The sequence below is a fragment of the Mirounga leonina genome, unplaced genomic scaffold (assembly GCF_011800145.1).
Source record: "Mirounga leonina isolate KUSES-001 unplaced genomic scaffold, KU_Mleo_1.0 Mir_82, whole genome shotgun sequence".
In the NCBI taxonomy this organism is placed as follows: domain Eukaryota; kingdom Metazoa; phylum Chordata; class Mammalia; order Carnivora; family Phocidae; genus Mirounga; species Mirounga leonina.
The window spans coordinates 38,178,192-38,202,424 of NW_023270825.1; the positions used below are offsets into that span (position 1 = coordinate 38,178,192).

The 24,233-nt window shown below is 42.3% G+C and overlaps 1 protein-coding gene across 2 annotated transcripts in view; it reads right to left on the reverse strand.

The window, feature by feature from the left end:
• PRKCH (protein kinase C eta) overlaps window positions 1-24,224 on the reverse strand; it is a 220,720-nt gene extending 196,496 nt beyond the window's left edge. The window contains exon 1 of one of the 2 annotated variants that reach the window (XM_034992244.1): window positions 23,249-24,224. In XM_034992244.1, the coding sequence (XP_034848135.1) occupies window positions 23,249-23,611 (363 nt within the window). In that variant the 5' untranslated portion in view covers window positions 23,612-24,224. The remainder of the gene's footprint in view (window positions 1-23,248) is intronic. The other variant, XM_034992245.1, reaches the window with a different exon arrangement.
• Window positions 24,225-24,233: the final 9 nt, after the last annotated feature.

Below are 24,233 nucleotides of genomic sequence, written 5' to 3' on the forward strand. Positions count from 1 at the left end.
AAGAAGTGTACAGTATAGTAATTACAGTGTTTGAAGGGAGGTCAATCCCAGAGGTCAAATCTGTGCTCTGTGATCATTTGATACTTCACTCCTTCAATCGCTAAGCTGGCACGTTAATTTGGGCCAACACTGTGCTGAGGACCCATCATCTGCTGCAGAATCACACGCAGCACAAGATGTCCTTCCTATCCGGGGCCCTATCAACAGTGAAACCCTTAATCATTTCTCTACCACTTTATCAGAATTAAGAAACATACACCCTTACGAGGCAAATATGCGGGAGTTCATCTTGCAGTTTTTTGCTTTGCCTCCCCTCAATCACCTGAAGCAGGTGTGACTGGGGGGGTGAGGAGGGGGAGCCGATGGCGGCACACAGGTGTCCAAACTCTAGCTCCACCACCAACCAGGAGCAAGTATCGTTACCCTCTCTGGACCTCAGCTGCCCCCAAAAGAGAGGAGAAGACGAGAAACTATCTCAAAAGTATTCGGACGATTGACTGAGGTCATCCAGTGAGCACTCAACCTGACATCTAGTCAACCCTTACTGAGTATCTACTATCATTCGGCATTATCCCACCCCCACGCTACCCGGTTCATCACTTCTCTGCCCCTCTGGACACTGTGAGACTCATAGTAGAGGATTATCTGTCCTCTTCAGTGCATCCTGGATTTCCACCACCATCAAATGACTGCTGGAGGCTCTGTCCATCTGCTCTCCATCAACAAATACTGCCAGTTATAGTCTAAGGATGGGAAAAGGATACCAACAACATACTACTGTATAGTGGCCAGTGTTACTGAGACAGCTCGTGGAAGCTCCTCTCTTTTTTACTTGAGGTCTTCTACCCACACAGTCTGGGGAAGTTAAGTATTAAGGGGAAACTCTTAAAAAAGACCTAAAAACACTCTGCTCATGCTTGCCGCAAAGGGACCACAGTGACGGAAGACTTTAGAGAGAGACGGCGCTCCGTAAACGTGCTCATTGGGAAAGGGTTTGAGAGTAGAGATCATCTATGTGTGAGTATCTTAGGACTGGCTACCCTAAAAATAGTGGAAAGAGGAAAATGATTTGTGAGGAAATATACAAGAAAAAGGAACTGAGAAAGAATAAGTACACAGCCTAGTATTGTGACAGGGACAGAAATAAGCCCTTAGCAGGCCTGAGATCATTCTCCCAAAGCAGAAACCAAAAAACTACCATGTAAAGTAGCATATCAGTAAGCAATTCAAGCCCAGCCTCAATTGCTCAACTGGAGTTCAGGACGGTCATGGGGATTTAAAATACAAAGTCCTTTGTCCTGCATGATCTCTAAGGCTCCTTGGTTCCTCTAGCTTTAAGAAGCTAGCAATGGGGATCTGATGAAAACAGAAGGTTACACAGATGAGCCATGGGAGGAACTTCTAGAAGTCTCTCACCACACACACACACACACCCCTCACCCAAGTGTGATGGGCAGGGTCAGTGCCTTCACCAGAGCAGACCTGCAGTGGCCACCCCACCTGTCAGTCACAGGCAAAGCTGCTGACTACAGACCTGAGCGCTGCCCCGAGTTGTAACCACAGCTGTCTGTCTGCTCCACAGCTGGCTCTGCAGCCCTGAAAAGAGCAGGTTTGGTCACAGAGCAACCAACCAGCACTCTCCACCAGCTCCTTTTCTCGCAAGTAAGCTACAACCATTAGAACTCCATTCAACGTATCACCGAAGGGGGAAAACAAGATTACGCTGGTCACTAAAATCTCTGCTTGCAGCGTGTTGTACCTGGCACACAACAGCTTACTTTCATGGAAACGCCTGGCACACAGTGGACCCTTTGGCCTGTTTCGGTTTGCATCACAAGATGTGGCTGGGGAATGCCAGGCACCATCTCACTCGACTGCTGACCCACTTCCCACGAGTTTCGGGGAGCCAGGTCTCTCATACTTGTTTCCCCTTCTCCTTACACATCCAGTGTCATAAAGCAGCCACCCTGGCGGTGGATGTGAATGACATCAGAATTCTCAGAGCTGGGGAAACTTTCAGAGAACCTCTCACTTCATCGGCGTCCAGAACCAAGGCTAGACCTCTTCAGTCCCCAAGCCCACAAGCAAGCTGTGTCCCTCAAATGGCAAGCTTCGTGGTGTTCCAAAGGTATACTGACATCACTTCAGGACGATGAGATTGCTAGAAGTAGGAAGTCACCATCCAAAAGAGCCCGTTACAAAATACCTGTGCAGCATAAAGGTGATGGGATTCTGCGGTTAGAAAACTTACCCTTAAGAGCTGTCAGACGGAATATTGCTCCGCCATAAAAAAGAATGGGATCTTGCCATTTGCAACAACATGGATGGACCTAGAGGGTGTAATGCTAAGTGAAATAAGTCAGAGAAAGACAAATATTGTAGGATTTCACTTACATGTGGAATCTAAAATATAAAACATACACACACTCCTAAATACAGAGAACTGATGGTTGCCAGAGCAGGATGGGGAGGAGTGAGATCAATGAAGGGGATTAAGAGATACAAACTTCTAGTTATAAAACAAGTGAGTCACAAAGATGAAAAGGACAGCATAAGGAATATAGTTAATAAGATTATAATGTTGTATGTGACTACACTTATCATGGGGAGTACTGACTACTGTATAGAATTGTCAAATCAATATGCTATACACCTGAAACTAGGATAACATTGTATGTCAATTTCCTTCATTAATTAAAAAAAAAGAATTTTAAAAAATATGTCAGGATCCTAAACCCAGGAGAAAGCCAAGGGGTCAGGCTGTTCTTCCACACAAAAGATGGGAACACGGAAAACACCTGTTCTAAATCCAGCTCTGTTTCCTGGTGCCAACTAAATAATTCCATACATTTCAGCCGAACAAAGCTATAGGTCAAACTCTCTTTAAACGTCTTCACACTCATATATATTTTCTAATCAATTTTTATATTTTCACTATGTGTCACACGCTTTAGTTAAGCAATGAATATTACTCAAAATATTATTTGATTACAAAAAGAGACCAAGTACTACTTTTAGATGATATTACTTTTAGACGCACATTAGATCTAGGTTCTGTGTTTGAGGTAAAAATCTAAAGAAATCCGTCTTTCTGCCCTGCATTGTCTAGTCCTTGTTTTATCATAGCTCCAGAATGAATGAAAATCTCACCAATAAAATTTAAGACCCTCTTTTCCTTATAGGGTAGTCTTTTTGTAGTTTTATAAGTCTTTACACGTAAGACTTCTCTATCCAGTCTAGGGTCTTATTTTTCAATGAGCTGGTCACTATTTCTCTAAAGGGCCATTCTTTTGGAAGATCTCTCACTTGGGTTATAATCATTTGAGATTCATTAATTTCTTTTTTTAAAAAGTTTTTTTTTTACTTATTTGACAGAGCACAAGCAGGGGGAGTGGGAGAGGGAGAAGTGGGCTTCCCGCTGAGCAGGGAGCCCGACATGGGGCTTGATCCCAGGACCCTGGGATCATGACCTGAGCTAAAGGCAGATGCTTAACTGACTGAGCCAGCCAGGTGCCATGAGATTCATTATTTCTTTTTTTTTTTTAAAGATTTTATTTATTTATTTGACAGAGAGAGACACAGTAAGAGAGGGGAACACAAGCAGGGGGAGTGGGAGAGGGAGAAGCAGGCTCTCCGCAGAGCAAGGAGCCCGATGTGGGGCTCGATCCCAGGACCCTGGGATCATGACCTGAGCCGAAGGCAGACGCTTAACGACTGAGCCACCCAGGTGCCCCAGATTCATTAATTTCTTCATTGGAGTAATGTTAAGCCTTTCTCCAGGCAGTACACTAACCCCCAAGCCATTCCTTTGACTTATCAATCCAAATAACTAGACCACTATGACAACTGCCCCACTGGGAACACGAACCGGGCAGTAACCACAAAGGGCAGTTAGCACTGAACTGTTCCAAGCCACCCTGTAGGCCCTCAGAAAAAAGTAAAGGCAAGAAGTCTGCACAAGAGGAACAACGGATTCATTTGGAAGAGTGTCCGTTGATCCATGGAGAAGCCCCCGCCTTCGGCCAGAGGTAAAGCCATTGCCTTCCCTGTCTGTCTGGACAGTGATGCTAGACAGTTCCTAGACCTTCACAGCAGCTTCTCCATGGCACGGTCTAAGGTTAGCTGGTCAAGAAACTCTCCGTGACCTTTCTGGATGCGAGTCTTCAACAGATCATTTAAGACCTCTACTTATCAGTTCTTATGTGGTAATCAGTGAACCTGGTTTTAAGACTCCACACTGGACCAGAAGACACTGGAAAATCTGCGGTGAGAGATGGAAAGATCTGTTGCGTTTTCAATGAGGGCTAAGCCACCTCCGCCCTGTGGTGGAGCCCGGCAGCCACAACAGTGACAAGTGGCGAAGGGCAGAGTTCCTGTGGAAACACTTACGGTGCGATTCTTCTGGTGGAAATGGGGCTCTGTAAAAACAGGCTTCACACTGGCAGGCGCCGTGACAAAGCCCCATGGAATGGTGGGTCTGGGGCGGCTGATTCAGAGCCTAAGCCCAGAACAGACATTCAGCTCACACACAGAAGACAAAACTCTCTCACGCAAATGAAAGCTAAAACCTGCGGCTATGACACCGTCTGGCATTTTCAGATCTTCAAGCAGCAGCTCACTGACTAACTCCTAATCAAGGGCATCTCTCCAGAGCTCTTCTGCAGTCGGGAAAGGACAAACCACAACAATCTACATTTATATGAGTTAGGTTGATCATATTATATGCTAATAAACGAGTTAGCTCCGCCTTCACCAACCTTCTGCTTGAATTTAATTACTGGATTAGCCTTTAAAAGGGCACTCCTCCCTTCACCTGCAAGTGAGCTTTTGGCACTGGGGCTCAGAGCAGAGTTGGACACCTAGACATGCCCCTCCCATGAGATCTACTACAGAGGCGGGCCACCAAGCTTAGCACCTCACAGGGTCACCCACACACAAGCCTCAACTGACACTGACTTTTACCACGTTCAGGGGAAAGAGGACAACCTCTTCTCACCCCTCACCTCAAGGCATCCAATTCAACCATTTATGCAGCACCTACCAGGGGCCATGCACTGAGAATAAATGAGAAAAGACCAAGACAATGCCCCGGACCTCATGAAATTTGTTCCTGCCAGTGGTATGGACCAGGTACGGTTCGCTTTTAAAAAGCACTTAAGTATTGTTAGCCCTGCTTAAAATGACCCACACAGATAAAAATTCCATGGGAAAAATACAAATCTCCAAGGGGGAAATGGGGAAAGGTATTTGTACCACCTCAAACCTAGTTAATACTGACTTACCCTGAAGACTGAAGTCGAATATCCCCTCCTCCAGGAAGTCCTTCCTGAATCCCCAGGTTTGCAATCCAATAACATTCATTTCTATTACTGCACCTATCTCTATTCCTAAACTCAACTACTCTCTCATAAAACAGCGGGCTTGTGCTGTCTTCCTCACAAGGTGAGCAACTTGAACTTTGCACATCCAGCACCCGGCCATAGCAGGTGCTCAGGGAATGCTGTCAGCTGACACATGGAAGTGTAGGTACGTGCATATGCGGGCTCAGGCCTGTTTGTGGGTGTGCTTGCAGTTCCAAAGAGAGGGACATATTTTTTCTATATAACCTCCTTCATCCCTCCTATCTTTTCTAGTGTTATATAACGAGTCCTCTGTGCAAATTACAAAGGAATACCTGCCCTCCTCCCCCAACATGAAATGAGTTAGACAAGGGCAGAAGCAAGAAAACCTAACTTGCTCGTTTGTACCCAGTTCATGAAGTGGAGACAAGGAAAGGTGGGAGATGGAATGGGGGAGGTAGGTGAGACCAGACTCCTGGGAATCCTCCCAAGAAGCCTGAACTTTATGGGCGATGGGAAGCCTTTAAAAGATTTCTAGCAGGAGAGAGGTTAGGCTTGAGCTTTGACAGCTCATCCAAGTAGCTCTGTGGAAGATGGATTTGAGGGAATAAGATCTGACTCATGGGGACCAGTTCCAAAGCTACTGCACTCATCCGTCCACGGGACAAGGGCCTAAACAGGTGTGGTACTGGTGGAAAAGAAGAAATTGAGTCAAGAAGTATTTAGCAAGCTAATTCAGCAGGACTTGGCAATGGACTGAAATGGGGAAACAGGTGAAAGAGAGAAAATTCAACAACGATGCCTAGGTGACTGAACAATGGTGAGACTAGTTCTAAGAAAATGGGCAGAGAAGCAGGTGAAGGGGAAAGATGGAGTATTTAGTCGTGGACAGTGCTGACCCAAAGACGCCTATCGGACGTCCAAGTAGATCTTCCCAGCAAGCCTTAGATGTGAGACTTTGGACCTGCTCTGGCACCTCCCTAAGCCACAATTTCCTCCAGAAGGAATGGTACCTGTTTATGCCTCATGTGCTGTTGTGAGGATTGAAGGAGACAGAGGATAAAGCCCTTTGCCCTCAGCTGCCCCAGTCCTAGAGGCAGAATCAGGCTCAGGGACAAAGATGGGAGACAAAGGTCTTGGCATATGCACAATATGGTTAAGACAGTGAAAGCAGAGAGTTCCTCCAGAACTATAAGAAATCAATTTCTGCTGTTTTTTTTTCAATATTTTATTTATTTATTTGACAGAGAGACACAGTGAGAGAGGGAACACAGGCAGGGGGAGTGGGAGAGGGAGAAGCAGGCTTCCCGCTGAGCAGGGAGCCCGATGCGGGGCTCGATCCCAGGACCCTGGGACCATGACCTGAGTGGGAGGCAGATGCTTAACGACTGAGCCACCCAGGCGCCGCTGAAATTTGAATGTTTTAAAGACAAAATCTTTTAGCAAAAGTGGATGACAATGTTTGACTCCCGAATCAGACTCAAGACATGAAAACCATGAGGAATTTCTTCATTCTACAAATGTTTCCTGAATCCCTATTGCATGCAGGGCACTTGGCCAGGCACAGGTGGGGGGGAAGCTGAGGGGCCCTGAGAGAGGCGCTCACACAGACTGTGGTACCGCTGGCTGCAAGTAGCAGGTCCGGTGGAAGTGAGGGCAGACACCCAACACATTCTCATTCACGCCCAGACACTTGCAAGAGCAGTGCCCCAGCAAATCAATACAACCACAACCCAAGTACAGGATGTGCATGACAAGACAGCCGAGCGGGCCCAGCAGGGAGACTCAAAAACAATATATTCTCTGCATAGCCGATGAGCTAAGGCTTCTGAATACCCAAAACCAAGACTGTGTTAACATCAGTGCAAACACTCTTGGGCCTCAGTATAGAGCAAATGCAACCTCTGTTCTGAAAAATTAAATATGTACATTTCAGAAACCTCAGGCTTAAAATCAACCATGAAAGATCTAGGACCCAAAACAAGTAGCCAGTCAACAGCTAGAACTGGGCAAAATCACCTTCAAAATGAGTCAGTGTGGGGGAGGGAGGACTTCATATTTTTCTGCAAACCAAATCAAAATTGTTGGTGCCCCTTGATTTCATCCATAAATCCCAAAATTCAAATGATGCACTTTTAAATTGTAGTTTTCCTCTTTGAAAGCATGAAAGAACAATTTACATCCAATGACTAGCATTATATGTTCAAACTTAAATCAAGGAAACATCTTTTAATGCCAACTCAAAGAGACTACTTACCATCATTTCCCTTAACTACAGTAATAAAAGCACTCACTTCAGCTTTTGAAAGGGCTCCTTCACTCCTTTGCAACTGAGTATTACAACTTCCTTCTGATTTGTTATTCACACTAACTCAGAATCTTTTATCTGTCCAATATCAAATGAGCAAACCAACAGACTCAATTTCAAGGCTTTTCACAAACTAACTTTGGCCAACATTGTAGCTACAGTATTCCCAGCTTCATTTCCCCATCTTTCTTGTAAGATCTTTCAGAGTGGACGTATGTACAAAATTTACCCGAAATCACTAGGATTCCAGGGTAAAGAAACCATCCCCTCTTCCACCAGTAACCATCCTATTGATTTACTGTTCAGAATCTTAAATAAAAAGCAAAAACAGAAAAAAAAAAAAAAAAAGCAAAAACAGTAAGAAGGCTGGACTCAGGGGTGCCTGGGTGCCTCAGCTGGTGAAGCATCTGCCTTCGGCTCAGGTCATGATCTCAGGGTCCTGGGATCCCGGGCTCCCTGCTCAGTGGGGAGTCTGCTTCTCCCTCTCCCTCTACCACTCCTCCAGCTGTGCTCATACTTTCTCTCTCTGTGTCAAATAAATAAATACATAAAAATCTTAAAAGAAAAAAAAAAAGCTGGACTCAAAAATCCCTTCTAAAATCTCAAAACTCGAAATTCTCAGCTCTGAATTCTCTAAAATTAAAAACTCTAAAATTCTACGTAATTCAGTGTCTTATTGTTTTCAGAGTTAATTTCAGAAAAAGCTGGGCCTGTGACTTCATAGTTAAGCACCGGCAGGAGTGGTGGTGGTGGTGGTTATGGGGACACGGATGATAATTTTCTGCGGTGCTATGTGTCATGCCCTATGCTCCATGGTTTACCTAAGTCCTCACCATGTTCTCATGTAAGCCTGGGAGGCAGCTACTGTGTTATGCCGAGAAAGCTGGGGCTCGGAGAGCTTCAATGGCCCCTGCTAATGAGACGCAGAACTAATAGCTGAACCCCAACCTGGCTGACACCCAACCATCACACTATGATGCACTGATAATTATGGTAGTTGTCCAATAAATATTCCTCAAAGCCTGTACTTTGTACTATTACTCTGTAATTGTAGATCCTGCATCCTAATTTATGTGCTTAGGCAAAGGCTAATGTGTCTTTTTACATAAACACAGACCAAATGGATATTGAAGGGAAGGTCAGAAATACTCTAGAGGTCAAGGAGATGCCAAAATAGACATTATTCAAAATTATCCAGAGTTAATTCACAAAATTATAGTCAATAAAGTAAACAGGCTTTCAGTAGTTAAGAACCAACTGTATCTAGTTATTCATAATTTCTGAGGTTTTATTTCCTTTGATTGCTGTCACGTTTATGAATTCTCAGCCATAAGTTTATAGTTTTGTAAAAATAAAATAAAAACACTTAGAAGGCCTTATCAATTATATCACCACAGTATAATTATCCTATCCTTCTAAGAATTGAAACTTTCCATTAATATGTAGGAGTCTACAGAAAATATATCATTCAATAATTCAAAAATGTGGAATTAACTTCAGAATCTTTGTCTTCTTTCTCCTTGAGAAAATACGGTGCTGCAGAGAGTAAGCAGATGCACCTCCTCTATCCCCAGGAAATGTAAGTCGTCACCCCCATTGTCTCAAATGCAATCATCTGAATGTCTTTCCTTGGCCAATATGATTATTTTCAGAAGGCCCTTGTTAAAATATGAATATCCTCGGGAGATTAAAAGTAACCAAAGCTACCATTTCTTGAGGGGCTTTGTGCTGGGCACTTTTAATGTATTACATCTGATCTTCACACCAATCCTAGAAGGTAGCTAACAGTAGCACCATTGTCTACAGGAGAAAATGGTCAGAGATGGAGGACTTGCTCACTGTAGCAGAGCTGGAGTAATGCACTCAACTTGGTAACACCGAGTCTACCCTCTCTCCATTACCTCCTTCTTGTTCCTCCACATATCAAGCTTGTTCCTACCTTTGGACCTTTGGCTTAGCCGGTCCCTCTGCCTGGGATGCTTTCTCTAAGGTTCATATGGCTGGGTGCTTATCACTCGGGTCTCAGCCAAAATGTTCCCTCTCTGTGAGTCCTTCTCTGTCCATTCTGGGTAAAGCAGTCATCTCATCACACTCCACCACATCACCCTGTTTTTTGTTCCCCAGGGAGCACCTAACCACCATTTGTTATTTTCATAATCACCTGTTTTCCTGTGTAATATCTACCTCTCCACACTAGGACGGAAGCTCTGTGAGAGCCAAGATTCCGGGTGTTGTGTTCTCTGTCCTATCTGGAACACCTGGAATGGAGCTGGGCACACAGCAGGAGCCAGTAAAGATCTACGAATGATTAAGTGGCTTTTCTGCTGCCTCCACCCCACACAGTGGTGGCGTCGGGGAGGATTCTTGGATTCAAGTCCACAGAACTAGGAAGCTGCCCTCTGGACCACCTCCATTCAGCTCAATTTCTACCATCATCAGGGTCGTTTCCCACGGTGTCAGTGAGGTGAGCCGAAATTCAAGAGAAGATTGGAAAATCTCGTTGGGTCAGAAGGACCCAGACCATACGAGACCAGGGGTCACGAGACAAGAGGGGCAGACAAGCATCACTGATTCCATCGTCTTGTCTTGGACTAACACAATGGCTCACCATAATGCCCAATACAGCTCCAAAAGAGGGTAAATGTTTTAAGCATACAGATAAATACTATGTCTTTTTATAGGCAAAAGGTTGATATTAACAAAAGATACAAGCCAAAGTCAAACTGTCCTAGTTTTTTAGGTGTTTTTTTTTTTTTAACTTTTCATCTACTGCAAACCTCAAAGAAACCCCTTCAAAAATAGAGGCTTTTGAAAATACCTAAATAACACAACCAAATAAATCTTAAAATGGGTCATCATCTAGCATATTGCACCAGGAGCCAGATGTGAGAATACATTTTTTAAAGCACGTATTTTTCTCTAAAATTTATAGCTCTTCTTTTCAACTAGTTAATTGTCTGCTATAATTAGTTGAAGTGAAAATGCCCTCAAATACAGGGGAAAATATTAGAACCATACCCTGGGAATTAGAAATTAATGAAAGCCTTATTTTTTACACCTTTCAATTGGGGTTTCTTAACCTGAAGCTCTGTGTCCACCATCAGGCTTTGGGGACCACTAACCTGGTGACACTGATCCCAGCACACTGTCAATATGCACATATATGCATTTTTCTAGAAACAGGGTCCATAGCTTTCATCATCACTAAAAGGATCCAGGGCACTAAAAGGATCCAGAGCTTTTGAAAGCTCAAAAATACTTTCAGATGCACTGCTTCTGCTGAGAATCTGTTCTCAACTCTTCCATACTATGATAGAACAACAGTAAAATATAATAAAGCACTTAAGAGGTCCACAGCTCACAAGTTAATAAATGTATTCTGTTTGGGGAATTATGCTAATATGTTTATGACCCTTATGTACTCTTCCAAAAATAATTTCAGAGCTTAGAACAAATCTGAGCATCAGCGGAATAGTCTCCAGAAGATATTTCAGAAGGGAGCAAAACTTTCATTGTCCAATGGAACCGGGGAAGGAGCCCCTATGGGGAAGGGGCCCTATGACATCACAGACAAGAATACCAAGGCTTCCTGTGAGGACAGAGGCACAACATCACATCTAAGTGCTATGAGAAAGATCCAGAAACAGTGCTATGCAAGTACAAGAGATAAATATGACTTACAAATGAAAATGCAGTTTTGGGGTTTTGGTTTATGTCCTTAAAGAACAGGGGCTAGGTCTAGAACATGCCCACACTGGCCCCCTCTGATTTATTTTATTAATGTAATTATGAGGGTCTCATGTTGGCTATGGTTCTATCCTCTGGCAAATTTCTTAATTTTTTTTTTTTTTTTTTTTTACCACAAGCACAAACTAAAACTTGTATGCATTCCTCTCCCTGTAAAGTGCAAGGGTAAAGCTTATGTAAAACTGAAGGAACTCTCCAGAAGGCAGCACTTAATAAAAGCACTGCTGATGAGTCCCCTATTAAGTGGTCTTTCTACTAAAAAGTCCTTCGTGCTTTGAAAATCACTGCTGTGTATACCAAAGTACACCAAAATAATAATCTTGATAAGTCTCTCTGGATAGTATCATGATTCTCAACAAAAATTTCCCATCTCATAAAGTCCTTTGACACAGCACTTCAACACTACAATAGCCAATACCCTTGGGCTCATTCCTCCATCTAATTAAAATGTCTGTTCTACAAGTGATTTATAGTATTTGTCATCACTTAAGGTGAATATATAGACTGGTGGCTACAGACATGTTGTGACTACAGAGCATTAATTACCATGCTGGTGAGAATGGCTTCTAGCAACAGCTCGAACAGTGGGATTCTCAGTCTCTCTCCGCCAACAAGTAACAGGGACATAACTTAAAACTGTCCCATAGGATAAGGAGCCCATTACTGTAAATCAAGAAATATAACCGTTGTGGCTTGACATGAGGACCCACTGTAATTCCTTAAGGCTGATTCTAAACCAAGGAAATAACACCAACATCACTATCAATGCTAAAATCCATTTAGACATGAGCCAAATCCTCCTCAAGCCCGAGCAATTTAGATTTGGACCAATTCTTAGGAGTTACTAACTTTGGTAAGACGTAATTCATCTTGACTGCTTAAAACCAAACCAATCACTCCAAAAGAAAAGAAATGATGGAACTGCCTAACACGTGGAGGCAGAGGCTGTACCGGTGGGAAGGGTCCTTAGATATTCTAGTGTAACCCCCTCATGACCTAAACCAGGGGCACTGAGACCCTGACACACACAGGTTTGCCTAAGGTCACAGCTGATGGATGACAAAGCCACACCTTGAACCCAGCTTTCCTGACTCCCACTATAGCACAGCACTTACATATTGCTGGAAATTCTATAATGAACTACAAGGTTTGTTTTTTTTTAATTGGGAAATTAATATAATACTGATTTGCAGTCAAAGTTAACTCCTCGTAGGAGCACCTGGCTGGCTCAGTCAGAAGAGCGTACAACTCTTGATCTTGGGGTTGTGAGTTCAAGCCCCACGTTGGGTGTAGAGATTATTACTTAAATATTTTTAAAAAGTTGACTCCTCATATATTTACTAATAAGGCAGCTTCCTCTAAAATTTTAGGACACAAATATATATGTGAATGTAAATAAATATCTAAATAAATATACATCTAATTTAATGTATTTATGAAATTACTAGATATCTAAATAAATCTAAGTAAGTATACCTACATCTGTACGTTAAGAGTGTTGTGAGCCAAGGCAACAGTAATGCTGTGGCCGTGGCTTTCGTTCCCACATTCTGAAAACAAGGCTTGAGCTACAGTAGGTCTCAAAAACTCAAAAACCTCCAGAACCAAGCAGATAATGAGTAAAGAGGGCCAGTTTGTTACTGGGAGTGGTGGGGTCTGGCTAACTGGAGTACCACAGAATGAAATATCTTCAGATTCAACATGAAAAACATCTCTGCCAAATGAATTCATCTGCAAGCGTCAACGGGCCTAAGACCTGTCAGGCTTTTTGTTGTTGTCCTGAACTAGATAATCCTCCTGCTTCAACATCTATGATTCTTTTCTGATCTGTACAAAGCTTAGCTATTTACTGGTTCAAACAGGGTGTTACTGTGTTCTGCCTTTGGGAGGCAAATGTTCTTTCAGGTCAGGTCATCTGTTCATAGGCATCACAACTTAGTCACTTTCCAAAGATGGAAACATGTCTAATGGGTCAGGAACATGTACCTTTCAAAAGGGCACCTGTGATGTCTCCCTGGGAAAGCATTATCAGGTCAAAAGTTCCTTTTCTTCTTTTGAGGAATGATACATCACAGTCATTTAATCGAAGCAGGCCTGTGGCTATCTATGCTAGGGCTTTAAAAATCAGCTGTTTTCCCTCCAGAAAAATGTTTCTGATCTCCTCAAACCAGGTACTCATAGCATCTTAGTACTTACTTCTTTTCTGTAATTTCCTGGTTGCTGGTTTTCTCCTCCAACCCCTCTCCCCCTTGAAACTCCAGGGTCTATCATCTAAAACAAATGATGTAATGTATGGGGATTAACATAAGAATAAAAAAAAAAAGAAAAAAAGAAAAAAAAGAAAATCCAGGGTCTATGAAGGAAGAGGCCATGTCTGTCTTGTCCACCTGCCTCCCTAGGGTAGAGCACAGTGCCCAGTACATAGGATGTGCTCAATGGTGGATGAATGCTCACCTAGGGCTTGGCATTTCATACAGACACATGTAATAGTCTGTTAGAGTAGCTACCCCAGGAGCAGAAGAGAGAAATCCTAGTTAATTACCCATACTACTACACCCTGAACTCCCTCTAACCAATATCACATACTTTGACGAGAGCCCAATCCCATATGTCTACTCTTTCAGGATGGAGGGGAGGGTGGGCAGTGGAGATCTCAAGGATGCTGAGGGAACACTAAGGAGGAGGCCCCAGGCTTGGGATGTCAGGAAAAGTTTTCTGGGTAAGTGATGTCTACAGTGAGACCTGAGGCACAGGTAGGAACTAACTGTTGGCCCTCGAGGATGAAAGACGTGACTGGAGCAGAGGGTGGGTTGGGGAGAGCTGGGCAAGAAGACTCAAGAGGAAACCAGAGGCCGATCATGGAGAACATTCTACACCATCTTAAAGATGTGTGCTTTATCCAAGAGTAAGGGGGAACCACTGAAAGTATTAAGGAATGACCATCAGCTTGGCAATTGAGAGAAAACTCATTTTGGATACAGCAATGTTAACAGCGGAAAAGAGTGGTCAAGGCACTGAGTTTTCACTCAGGCCTCAACTTTATGATATTCTAATAAGACAGAGATAAGCAGTTAACACAAAAGGAGAACCTGATCTAGTCAGGTTCTAGTCCTTCTATTCCAAAAAATAGAAAAGAGACTGCCGACGGTTGAGCATCTGGCTCTTGATTTCAGCTCACGTTGTGATCTCAGGGTAGTGAGATGGAGCCCAGTGTAGGGTTCCACAGTCAGCAGGGAGTCTACTTGAGAGTCTCTCCCTCTCTCTCTCTCTCCCTCCCTCCTTCTGCCCCTCCTCCCACCCTTGCGCCTTCTCTCTTTCTCTCTAAAATAAATAAATCTAAAAAAAAAGAGAGAGAGAGAGAGAGATTGCAGAAAATCCAAGGCACCTATCTTATTCTAAGTAAATGCTACCCATCTCATAAAAATGTATTGCACTTTACCATCGTAACTAATCATCATTCTGAACAACTGCTAGATACCAAAAGAGTTACATAAGATGAAATGATTCACATTCTGCCCACCAACCTCATTAACTCTCCAAGGTTGAATACTTACTTCTTGCCTCGGCCCCAAATTTAACATGTTGGGCTCACAGATTACAACCTATTAACAGGCTTAAAAATCAGTCTTTTAAACTGAAGCAAAAGCAAGGAATTTTTCATCCACAGAGTTTTCAACCCATTACCATACTCAAAGGGCATAAAAATCCAGTCCAATCTTTCAAGTACCTATTGATACATCATTAATTGATTTTAAGAAGGGACACTGTAATAATTATAATTGGTCACTCCCCAGTGACTTTTATTTCTTTTGGAAAGCTGAATAAAGTGTTTCAAGATGTTCCCAAAGTATCTACACTTTGCTTGCTCCAAAATCACATTTAAGAAATTCATTCTTTTGACAAATATTTAGTGCCTACTATATAAGTGATACTGGGTTTAGAACAATGAATAGGGAGGAGGAATCTCTGCTTTCACGGTGTTTATACTTGAAAGGAGGAAAGCATAATAAGTAAATTAACAAAATGATCTCAGAGGATGATGAGGGCCATGAAGGATGACAAGATAATAACATGGTGAGGAAAATGTTCTCTGTAGGGGGGAGCTTTTGAGCCACAACCTGCCTGTTGAGAAGCAGCCAGCCCCACTGCAGCAAAATCCTTACAATGAACCTGAAGACACAAAAATCCAATACAACTCCTGTACACTGGACTAAACCTCCCTAGAGATGCTAAAATATGTCTTTCCCCTCAACACCATGAGCTCATCAGCATTGGACACTGCTAGCCGTTTGGCTCAGAAAGAAATAATTGCACTGCAAAGTACAAAAGACAATGAACCGCTAGATAATGAATCTGGAGAACTTAAATGCTCTCAATTCATGCACCTGGATCCAGGAATCAGGAAAAAATGCAACTGACAAGTGTCCAGTGGAAACCTGGCCATGTCACCTGACAGGACTACCAAAAAGTTACCTCACTGAGAAGTTCAGAGAAAGCAGCCTTCCAATGCTGTAGGGAACACAATGTCTTCAGGAGGGGTGAACGAGGAAAACAGCCTGAGATCCCGCCAAGCAGGTCCTTCCTTCCTGAGCGGACGCCAAGGTCCTTCCATGACGCAGCCTCCAGCTCCTCCTGCCCGCCCCCCCCCCGCTATGTTCTGCATTAAGTATTAGATGCTGGTCCCCATTTGGACAGTCAGCAAATAAAGAGAAAGTACATGAAAGAAGGGAAGTTTTAATATAGACAAATTTGCATTTTTCAGAAATCTAAGAAGTTGTGCAAAATCAACCAGTTCTAGAAGAAACAGAAAAACTGGCAGTGACAATTTAGAAAATGAGACTGTGTCCCCCAAATCAGAAACTATAAAGAATTTTTTATGCTCTTACTCTGATAAATATTTTCTACATTGAAGAGGCAATGTAGTGTTCAACAGCCAGCCTTGGCTCAAACCTAATTCAGTCACTTACTTAACATCTTCTTTGGTAAAATCCTCATTGTTTTTTCCTCTACGGTTTTATTGACGTATAACCATCACACAGTAACATGCACATACGTAAAAGTGAACTATCTGATGAGCTTGGATGTAAGTATATAACTGTGAAACCATCACTACAATCAAAATAATAAATACATTCATCTCCCTCAAAACTTTCCTTGTGCTGTCTTTGTAATCCATCCACCTTCATCCCCCCATTCCCAAGCAACCACTGATCTGCTTCCTATCACTACAAACTGGTTTTCATTTTCTAGAATTCTGCATAAATGGAATTATATGGTGTGAGTCTTTTTTGTCTGGCATCTTTCACTCAATATAAATTATGCTGAGATTCATCCATATTGTTGCATGCATGAGTGCTTCATCACTTTTTATTACTGAGTAGTATTCCATTGTATGCGTACACAATTCATTAATCACTCATCTGTCCAACAGACACATAAAAAGATGCTCAACATCACTAATCATCAGGGAAATGCAAATCAAAACCACAATGAGGTTTCACCTCACACCAGTCAGAATGTCTACTGTCAAAAAGATAAGAAATAACAAGTGTTGTTGAGGAAGTGGAGGAAAGGGAACCCTCATACACTGGTGATGCGAATGTAAATTGGTGCAGCCACTGTGGAAAACAGTATGAAAGTTCCTTAAAGAATTAAAATAGAAATACCATACAATCCAGTAATTCCACCACTGAGTATCCCCAAAAAATGAAAATGCAAAAAGATACAGCCACGCCTATGTTCACTGCAGCATTTACAATAGCCAAGATATGTAAGCCACCTAAGCATCCACTGATAAATAAAGAAGATGTGGTGCACACACACACACACACTGGAATAGCTTGCCATTCGCAACAACATGGATGGACCTAGAGGATATTATGCTAAGGGAAATAAGTCAGACAGAGAAAGACAAATACCACATGATTTCACTTACATATGCAATCTAAAAACAAAACAACAAACAAACAAAACCAGACTCATAAATATAGAGAACTGGTGGTTGCCGGGAGGGGGCTGTGGGGATGGGCAAAACAGGTGAAGAGAATTTAGGGGTACAAACTTCCAGTGATAAAATAAGTCATGGGGATGAAAAATACAGCACAGGGAATATAATAATATTGTAATAACATCGTATGGTGACAGATGGTAACTATAGTTATCATGGTGAGCATTACATAATGTATAGAATTGTCAAATTACTATGCTGTACACCTGGAACTGATATAACATTGTAGGTCAACTATACTTCAGTAAAAAAAATTTTTTTAATTCAACTGTTGACTGACATTTGAGTAGTTTCCAGTTTTATTACAAATAAAGCAGCTATGAACATTCATGTATGAGTCATTGTACAAATGGTCTCATTTCTCTTGGTAGATACTTAAGAGTAGCTAGGTCACATGGTAGGTATATGTTTAACACTTTAGGAAACTACCAACTGTTTTCCAATGTGACTATACCATTTTATATTCCTCACAGTGGTGTATAGGAGTTCCAGTTGCTCCATTTCCTCACTAACACTTGGTATGGTTTATCTTTTTAATTTAGCCTTTCCATGAATTTTGGTTTTAATTTGCATTTCCTTGATGACTAATGATTTTGAGCATCTTTTAATGTGCTCTTTTCCATGAAGGTGCCTATACAAATCTTGTCCCATTTTAAAATTGGATATTTTTCTCATTGAGTTTTAAGAGTTGTTTTATATGTTCATGTTACAAGTCCGTTGTCTGATTTAATGTTGAAAATATTTCCTCCCCATCTATGGCTTGTTTTTCACTTTAAGTCTTTTGAAAAGCAGTAATTCTTAATTTTTATCAAGTTTGATTTTTTTTTAATAGTTGGTGTTTTTTGTGTCCTATCTAAAAAATATTTGCTGAACCCAATGTCACTACCATTTTCTTCTGTATTCTTATAGAAGTTTTACAGTTAAACTCATATGTTGAGGTCTATGATCCATTTTGAGTTAATTTTTGTGTATGTTATGAGGTAAGGGTCAATGCTCACATTTCTGCATTTTGCTATTCAATTGTTCAAGCACTACTTCTGAAAAGATTATTTCCCCATCAAGTTGCCTTGGCATCTCTGTCAGAAAAAAAAAAAAATTAACCAATCATACATGTATGGATCTATTTCTAGATTCTCTTCCATTCCACTGATCTATAGGACTCTTTTTACTGCATATCACATTATCTTGATTATGGTAGCATTACAGTAAGTCTTAAAATCAGAGAGGTAATTCCCCCAACTTGTTCTTTTTCAAAATTATTCTTAGATGAGTCTAGGTCTTTTGCATGTCCATATGAGTTTTAGAATCGGTTTATCAATTTCTACAAAATTTGCTGAGATTTTGACTAGGATTGCAATAAATCTATAGAACATTTTGGGAAGAAATGGGGTCTTAACAATATTGAATCTTCCCATTCATGAACACAGTACCCCCTCCATTAACTTAGATCTTTATTTCAGCAATATTTTGTCATTTTCAGTGAACAAGTTTTGCATATCTTTTACCAAATTTACCCAATTTCAGATATTTTTGATGCTCTTATAAATGGTATTTTTTCTATTTCAGTCCACTAATAGTATATAGAAATACAATTGACTTTTGTAGATTGGTTTAGATCCTGTGACCTAGCTAAACTCACTTGTTAGATCTAGTAGCCCTTTTGTAGATGTCTTAGAATTTTCTACAATCATACAGAAGTAAAATATGGCCAATCTGTGATGCTTATGCGGAACTGTTTAATAACACCTCTTAAAAGAGGTTTTTAAGAATTATTTGAAAGATTCATTCACCATAGTGTGACATCAATGAGTGGAGCTTATTTACTCAGTAAGGCTGTCTGCAAATAAAGACAGTTTTACTTCTTCCTTTGTAATCTTATTTTTAAATTGCCTAATGCACTGAATGGGACCTCCAACACACTGTTGAACAGAAGTGACAAGAACAGATATCCTTGCCACTTCTGATCTTAGGGGACTATCACTCATTCTTTCACCATTAAGATGTTCCCTATAGGCTTTTCACAGATGTCCATCATCAGGCTGAATAAGTTCCATTCTATTACTAATTTGTTGGGAGTTTTAATCATAACTGAATATTTAATTTTGTCAGATACTTTTTCTGTATTTATTAATATGATCGTACCAATCTCCTCTTTCACTCTGTTAATATGAAGAATTGCAATGATTGATTTCTAAATGTTTAACCAATCTTGCAGTCCTGGCTATAAACCCCATTTGGTGATAATGTACTACCCATTTGCTATATTGTTGGATTTGATTTGCTAAAAATTTAAGCAAATTTATAAATTTAATTTTTATATCTATGTTCACAAGGGGCATTGATCTGTAGTTTTATTTTCTTGTAGGTTTTCATCAGGTTTTGGTATAAGGGTCATGGAATGAGTTGGGATGTTTCCTTCTCTATTTTCTGAAATAGGTTGTATAGAGTTGGCACTATTTCTTTCTTAAATATATGACAGAATTCACCAGTAAATCCATCTTGAGACCTTGAATCTGCATTGTGGAAGGTTTTTAATGACAAATTTAAATACCTTAATAAACATAAAGCTATTCAAGTTATTTGAGTAAGTATAGGTAGTTTGTATCTTTCAAGAAATTTATTTGATCTAAGTTGTGGAATTTGACATAAAATTATTCATAATATTCTCTTACTTTTTTTAATGTCTGTAGGATCTATAATGATGTTCTCTCTTTCCTATTTTGGTAATTTCATCTTTTCTTTTTTCTTGATCATCCTGGCTTGAGGTTCATTAATGTCATTGGTTTTGTTTTTCCCCTCAAAGAACCAGCTTTTTGTTTCATTGATTTTTCTCTATTGTTTCTCTTTTCTACTTCACTGACTTCTTTCTTTACCGTTTCTTTCTTTGCTTACTTTTAGTTCCACTTGCTCTTCCTTTTAGTTTCAAATAGAAACTTAGGTCTTTGAGATCTTTTTTAATTGAACAGTTTAACACTGTGAATTACTGTTTAAGAACTTCTTTAGCTGTATCCCACCCACCTCCTTGGGTTTTTATGTAGATTTAATGAAATATGTATAGTCAGGAATGAAATATTTAACTGCCTAGTCCACGTCAGGCATTATGGTTGGTATTAGGAAGACACTGCATTAAAATAAATCTAATCCCTTCTCTCATCAAGATTAGAAGGTAATATTAAAAAAAATTCATACAAAATGAATGTTATCTTCTTGATACTTAGAAAGTACATTAAGCCAGAATGCATAACTGTTTCATTCTAATGATAAATGTATTTTCTGTTTTTGTCTGTCTACTCATGAACTAGCAAAAATTAAGTCACTAGATTTTTTTTTTTTTAAGTTCAGCGATTTGTAATTCCAATTGCACCACGTGAATCTATTGTGGAGTAAGATCAAATATTCTATTTGTAAATGTCTGAATAAACTACACATTTCAATACACTAAAGATAAATAAATATTTCTGTAATTCTAAACTTGAAAACCACCTTTAGATCTACAAAGAATCCTTTAAGAAACAAGCGTTCCATACATTTCTAATACTTTCCTAACAAAATTTTTCTTAAAGTTAACAAAACACTCTACTCATACTATCTATCCTATCCTGTTTCAAATTACCCAAAACTTAAAAAAAAAAAAAATACCCAGAACTTTTTACGAAATACTCTGCCCTGCCCACAGTTGAATATAAATGCATGGTAAATCACTGGTTTCAAGGTCTTTTAAATGCTGACCTAGCCTACCAAATGTTCCTGTTTTCAAAAACACCACCAGTGTGTTACTTAAACATCTCAGTATAATTAATTCAGATAATTATAGATTGAGATATTTATAATATATTTAAATCTTTGTTCATTCAGTGGAACCATAAGCAGCTCTGCACACCTTCACCATGTCAGGTAACCTGGATCATCTTCTTCCAGTCCTAATCTCTCGGTGTTTATTTAGGCCACAGGTTCTCAACCTTGATTGCACATTGGAATCACCTGGGAGCCTGAAAGTACTGATACCAGCCAGGGTCCCACAGCCAGAGATGCTTAGAATTTTTAAAAGTGGGGATTTTCAAAAGCCCCCCCATGTGATTCAATGGTGCAGACCAGGGGTAAGAAGGACCAGTCTAGGTTCTCTCCAGGAAGTGATGCTTCTAATAGCCATTGGCCATTCTGTACCACCATACTTCAGAACCTGGTTCCTCTAGAGCTTTCCCAACCTAACTCCTAATCAAACACTGATTCAGTAATTCCATTTGGATTCCTAGGCTCACCTCTATTTCTATTTGGAAATTTACAGAATAAAATGTCTCTATTTTAGCCATTTCTCTCCAATCCACTTCTAAATTTCATAAAGTTCAGCTGAAGAGAAATTAACTCAATATAATGTGATGATCTCATTAAATAGTCATTATGTTTTCTTCTACTTAAAAGATAGTTCGGGGCGCCTGGGTGGCTCAGATGGTTAAGTGTCTGCCTTCGGCTCAGGTCATGATCCCGGGGTCCTGGGATCGAGCCCCACATCGGGCTCCTGGCTCGGCGGGAGCCTGCTTCTCCCTCTCCCTCTGCCTCTCTCCCTGCTCATGCGCTCGCTCTCTCTCTCAAACGAATAAATAATCTTTAAAAAAAAAAAAAAGATAGTTCTACAAGCCATCTGTAATTTTACAGACTATATGGTAAAATTACCAGTTCCTCAAAGTATAAAATATTGAAATGAGTCTTCATTGGTATCCATCTGATTCCACCACTTGTTAATTTCAAACAGGTTTTCAATACTGATTCACATTTTGGACTTAAAACTGACATCCTCTGAACTTAAACCATTACAGTCCTGAGATTCTTCAAATAGCTTACTCTGCTTTGCCAAACCAGACCACTTCATTATAATTATCATTTCATCATGTAAAAGTGGGAAGAACACCTGTATCACAAAGACAGTACCAGGAATAAGAAGCAAAAGCATTTTAGCACTGAGTAGAGTGCTAATAGAAATTTTAATTTGCAGCACAAATGTTGTCTCATGGGAACTATGTGAAAAGTAGAGGCAAGCAGGAAGTTTCGGGTAACTACTTGTCAATACACAGAAACACCAGCAGGTGAGATGGGGAGAACTGGGGGTGGTCCACAAACTACTGAGGAGTTCTCAAAGCTCCCAGACCAATAGCAGCAGAAACTGCGCATGCAAGCCTCACACCTCTCAGGTTGTGACAGAACTACCGAAGTTACTTACACATATAAACCTCATCTCCTTGGAAAACTGCTAAACAATAAAACTGCCAGCGTGCAGACCCAGGAGCTCAGATCCCTGCCAGTGTAGGCTATGTATCCATGGGATGTAATGGATCTGCATGCTGAAACACGTGTGCACGTCTGAGCAGCTGAACCAACACGTATCCATAAACATTATGAATAATACTTGCGAGAATGTATGGCTTTCTCCTAAGAAGCGCTTTAAGTACTTTACCCAGATCAAGTCACTTTCATATCACATCTTACTCGCCTTTCCTTTGTACTACCCGCATGCGGAGAGTTCGAGCGCCTTATCCAAAGTCTGAGCCTAGGGGGCGGGGGGGGGGGGGGGGGTCACTGCCTTCGCCCTGACTTCCCGTTAGCCCAAGCTGCCATCCCAAAAGGGGACCGTGTCCGGGCTGGCTTCCTGGAGACACACATGAGCCCTCACACACCCACCGCGGTCGCGTCACCAGCGCCGCGGCCACCTGGGCGAGGACCAAAAACTGAAGGGAATTCCCTCCGCCGCAGAGCTCGACAACGGGATGGGAAAGCGGGACCCGGGCGAGATTTGAAAAGTGGAGGGGGAAAAGAGTCAAGCGGACACAACCGGGAGGGATCACAGCTACTCACCCAGCCCTCGAAAGTGTCCGAGGCGCCGGCCGTGCGCAGCAGCTCCTGGAATTGCAGGGTGCAGTTGGCCACGAAGTGGTCATAGCCCAGGGGCGTCTCGTGGAAGACGGCCAGTTCGAGGTGGCCACCGTCGGTGACGTTGGTGCAGAACTCCTCGTTGTACGTGGGTTTGTTGGTCTTCTGTTTGGTGCTGGTCTGGCCCACGCGCACCTGGTCCACGCTCACCGTCAGGTAGGGGTCCAGCAGCTGGTAGCCCTTCTTGAAGAGCGAGTGGCGCAGGGACCAGCGGGTGGGCTGCAGCCCCACAGCCTCGCCAATGCGGACCCTCAAGTAACCATTGAACTTCATGGTGCCGGACGTCATGCCGGCGCCGCTGCCCGGGCCCCGGGGGGCCGCGCCTGCTCGCAGCGGGAGAGCCTGGAGCCCCAGCTCAAGCCAGCCCTCGCGGCAGCCGCAGGAGTGGAAGCAGCTTCTGGGAAAAGCAGCGCCCAAGCCCCCCTCGACTGGTCATTCTGCCTCCTCCGCGGGACCTTCCCCTCCCCTCCTTCCCTCGCCCCCTCCCTCGCGAGGTGGAAAGGAGGGGAGCCCGGAGCCGAGCCCTCCGCGAGCCGGGGTAGCCCGACCGTCCCTCTCCAGCACGCGGCGCTTCCCGGGGGCTCTCAAAGGACTCGCCCCTTCTCCAGAGCCGGGAAGCTCCTCTCCCTGGAGAGCCGGAGCGACCCGTCCGGTTAGCTCCAGCCCCAAGCGTCTCTTGCCCCCGCCTCCTCCTGCTTCTGCTCCTGCCCCCGCCTCCGCGGGCTCACGCTCTCCCCCGCTCGGCGAGCTTCAAACCAGGAAGCAGCTGCCGCCGCATCCCCGGCAGGAGCCTCGCGCCGCCAGGCTCCAAGTTCACAGAAGCCCTGCGCCGGGTCCCGCGCCTTCCGAAGCCCGGGGGCGTGGCGCACAGCCGGCGGGGCTGTGGGTCGGTGGCCGGGCGCGCGAAGCC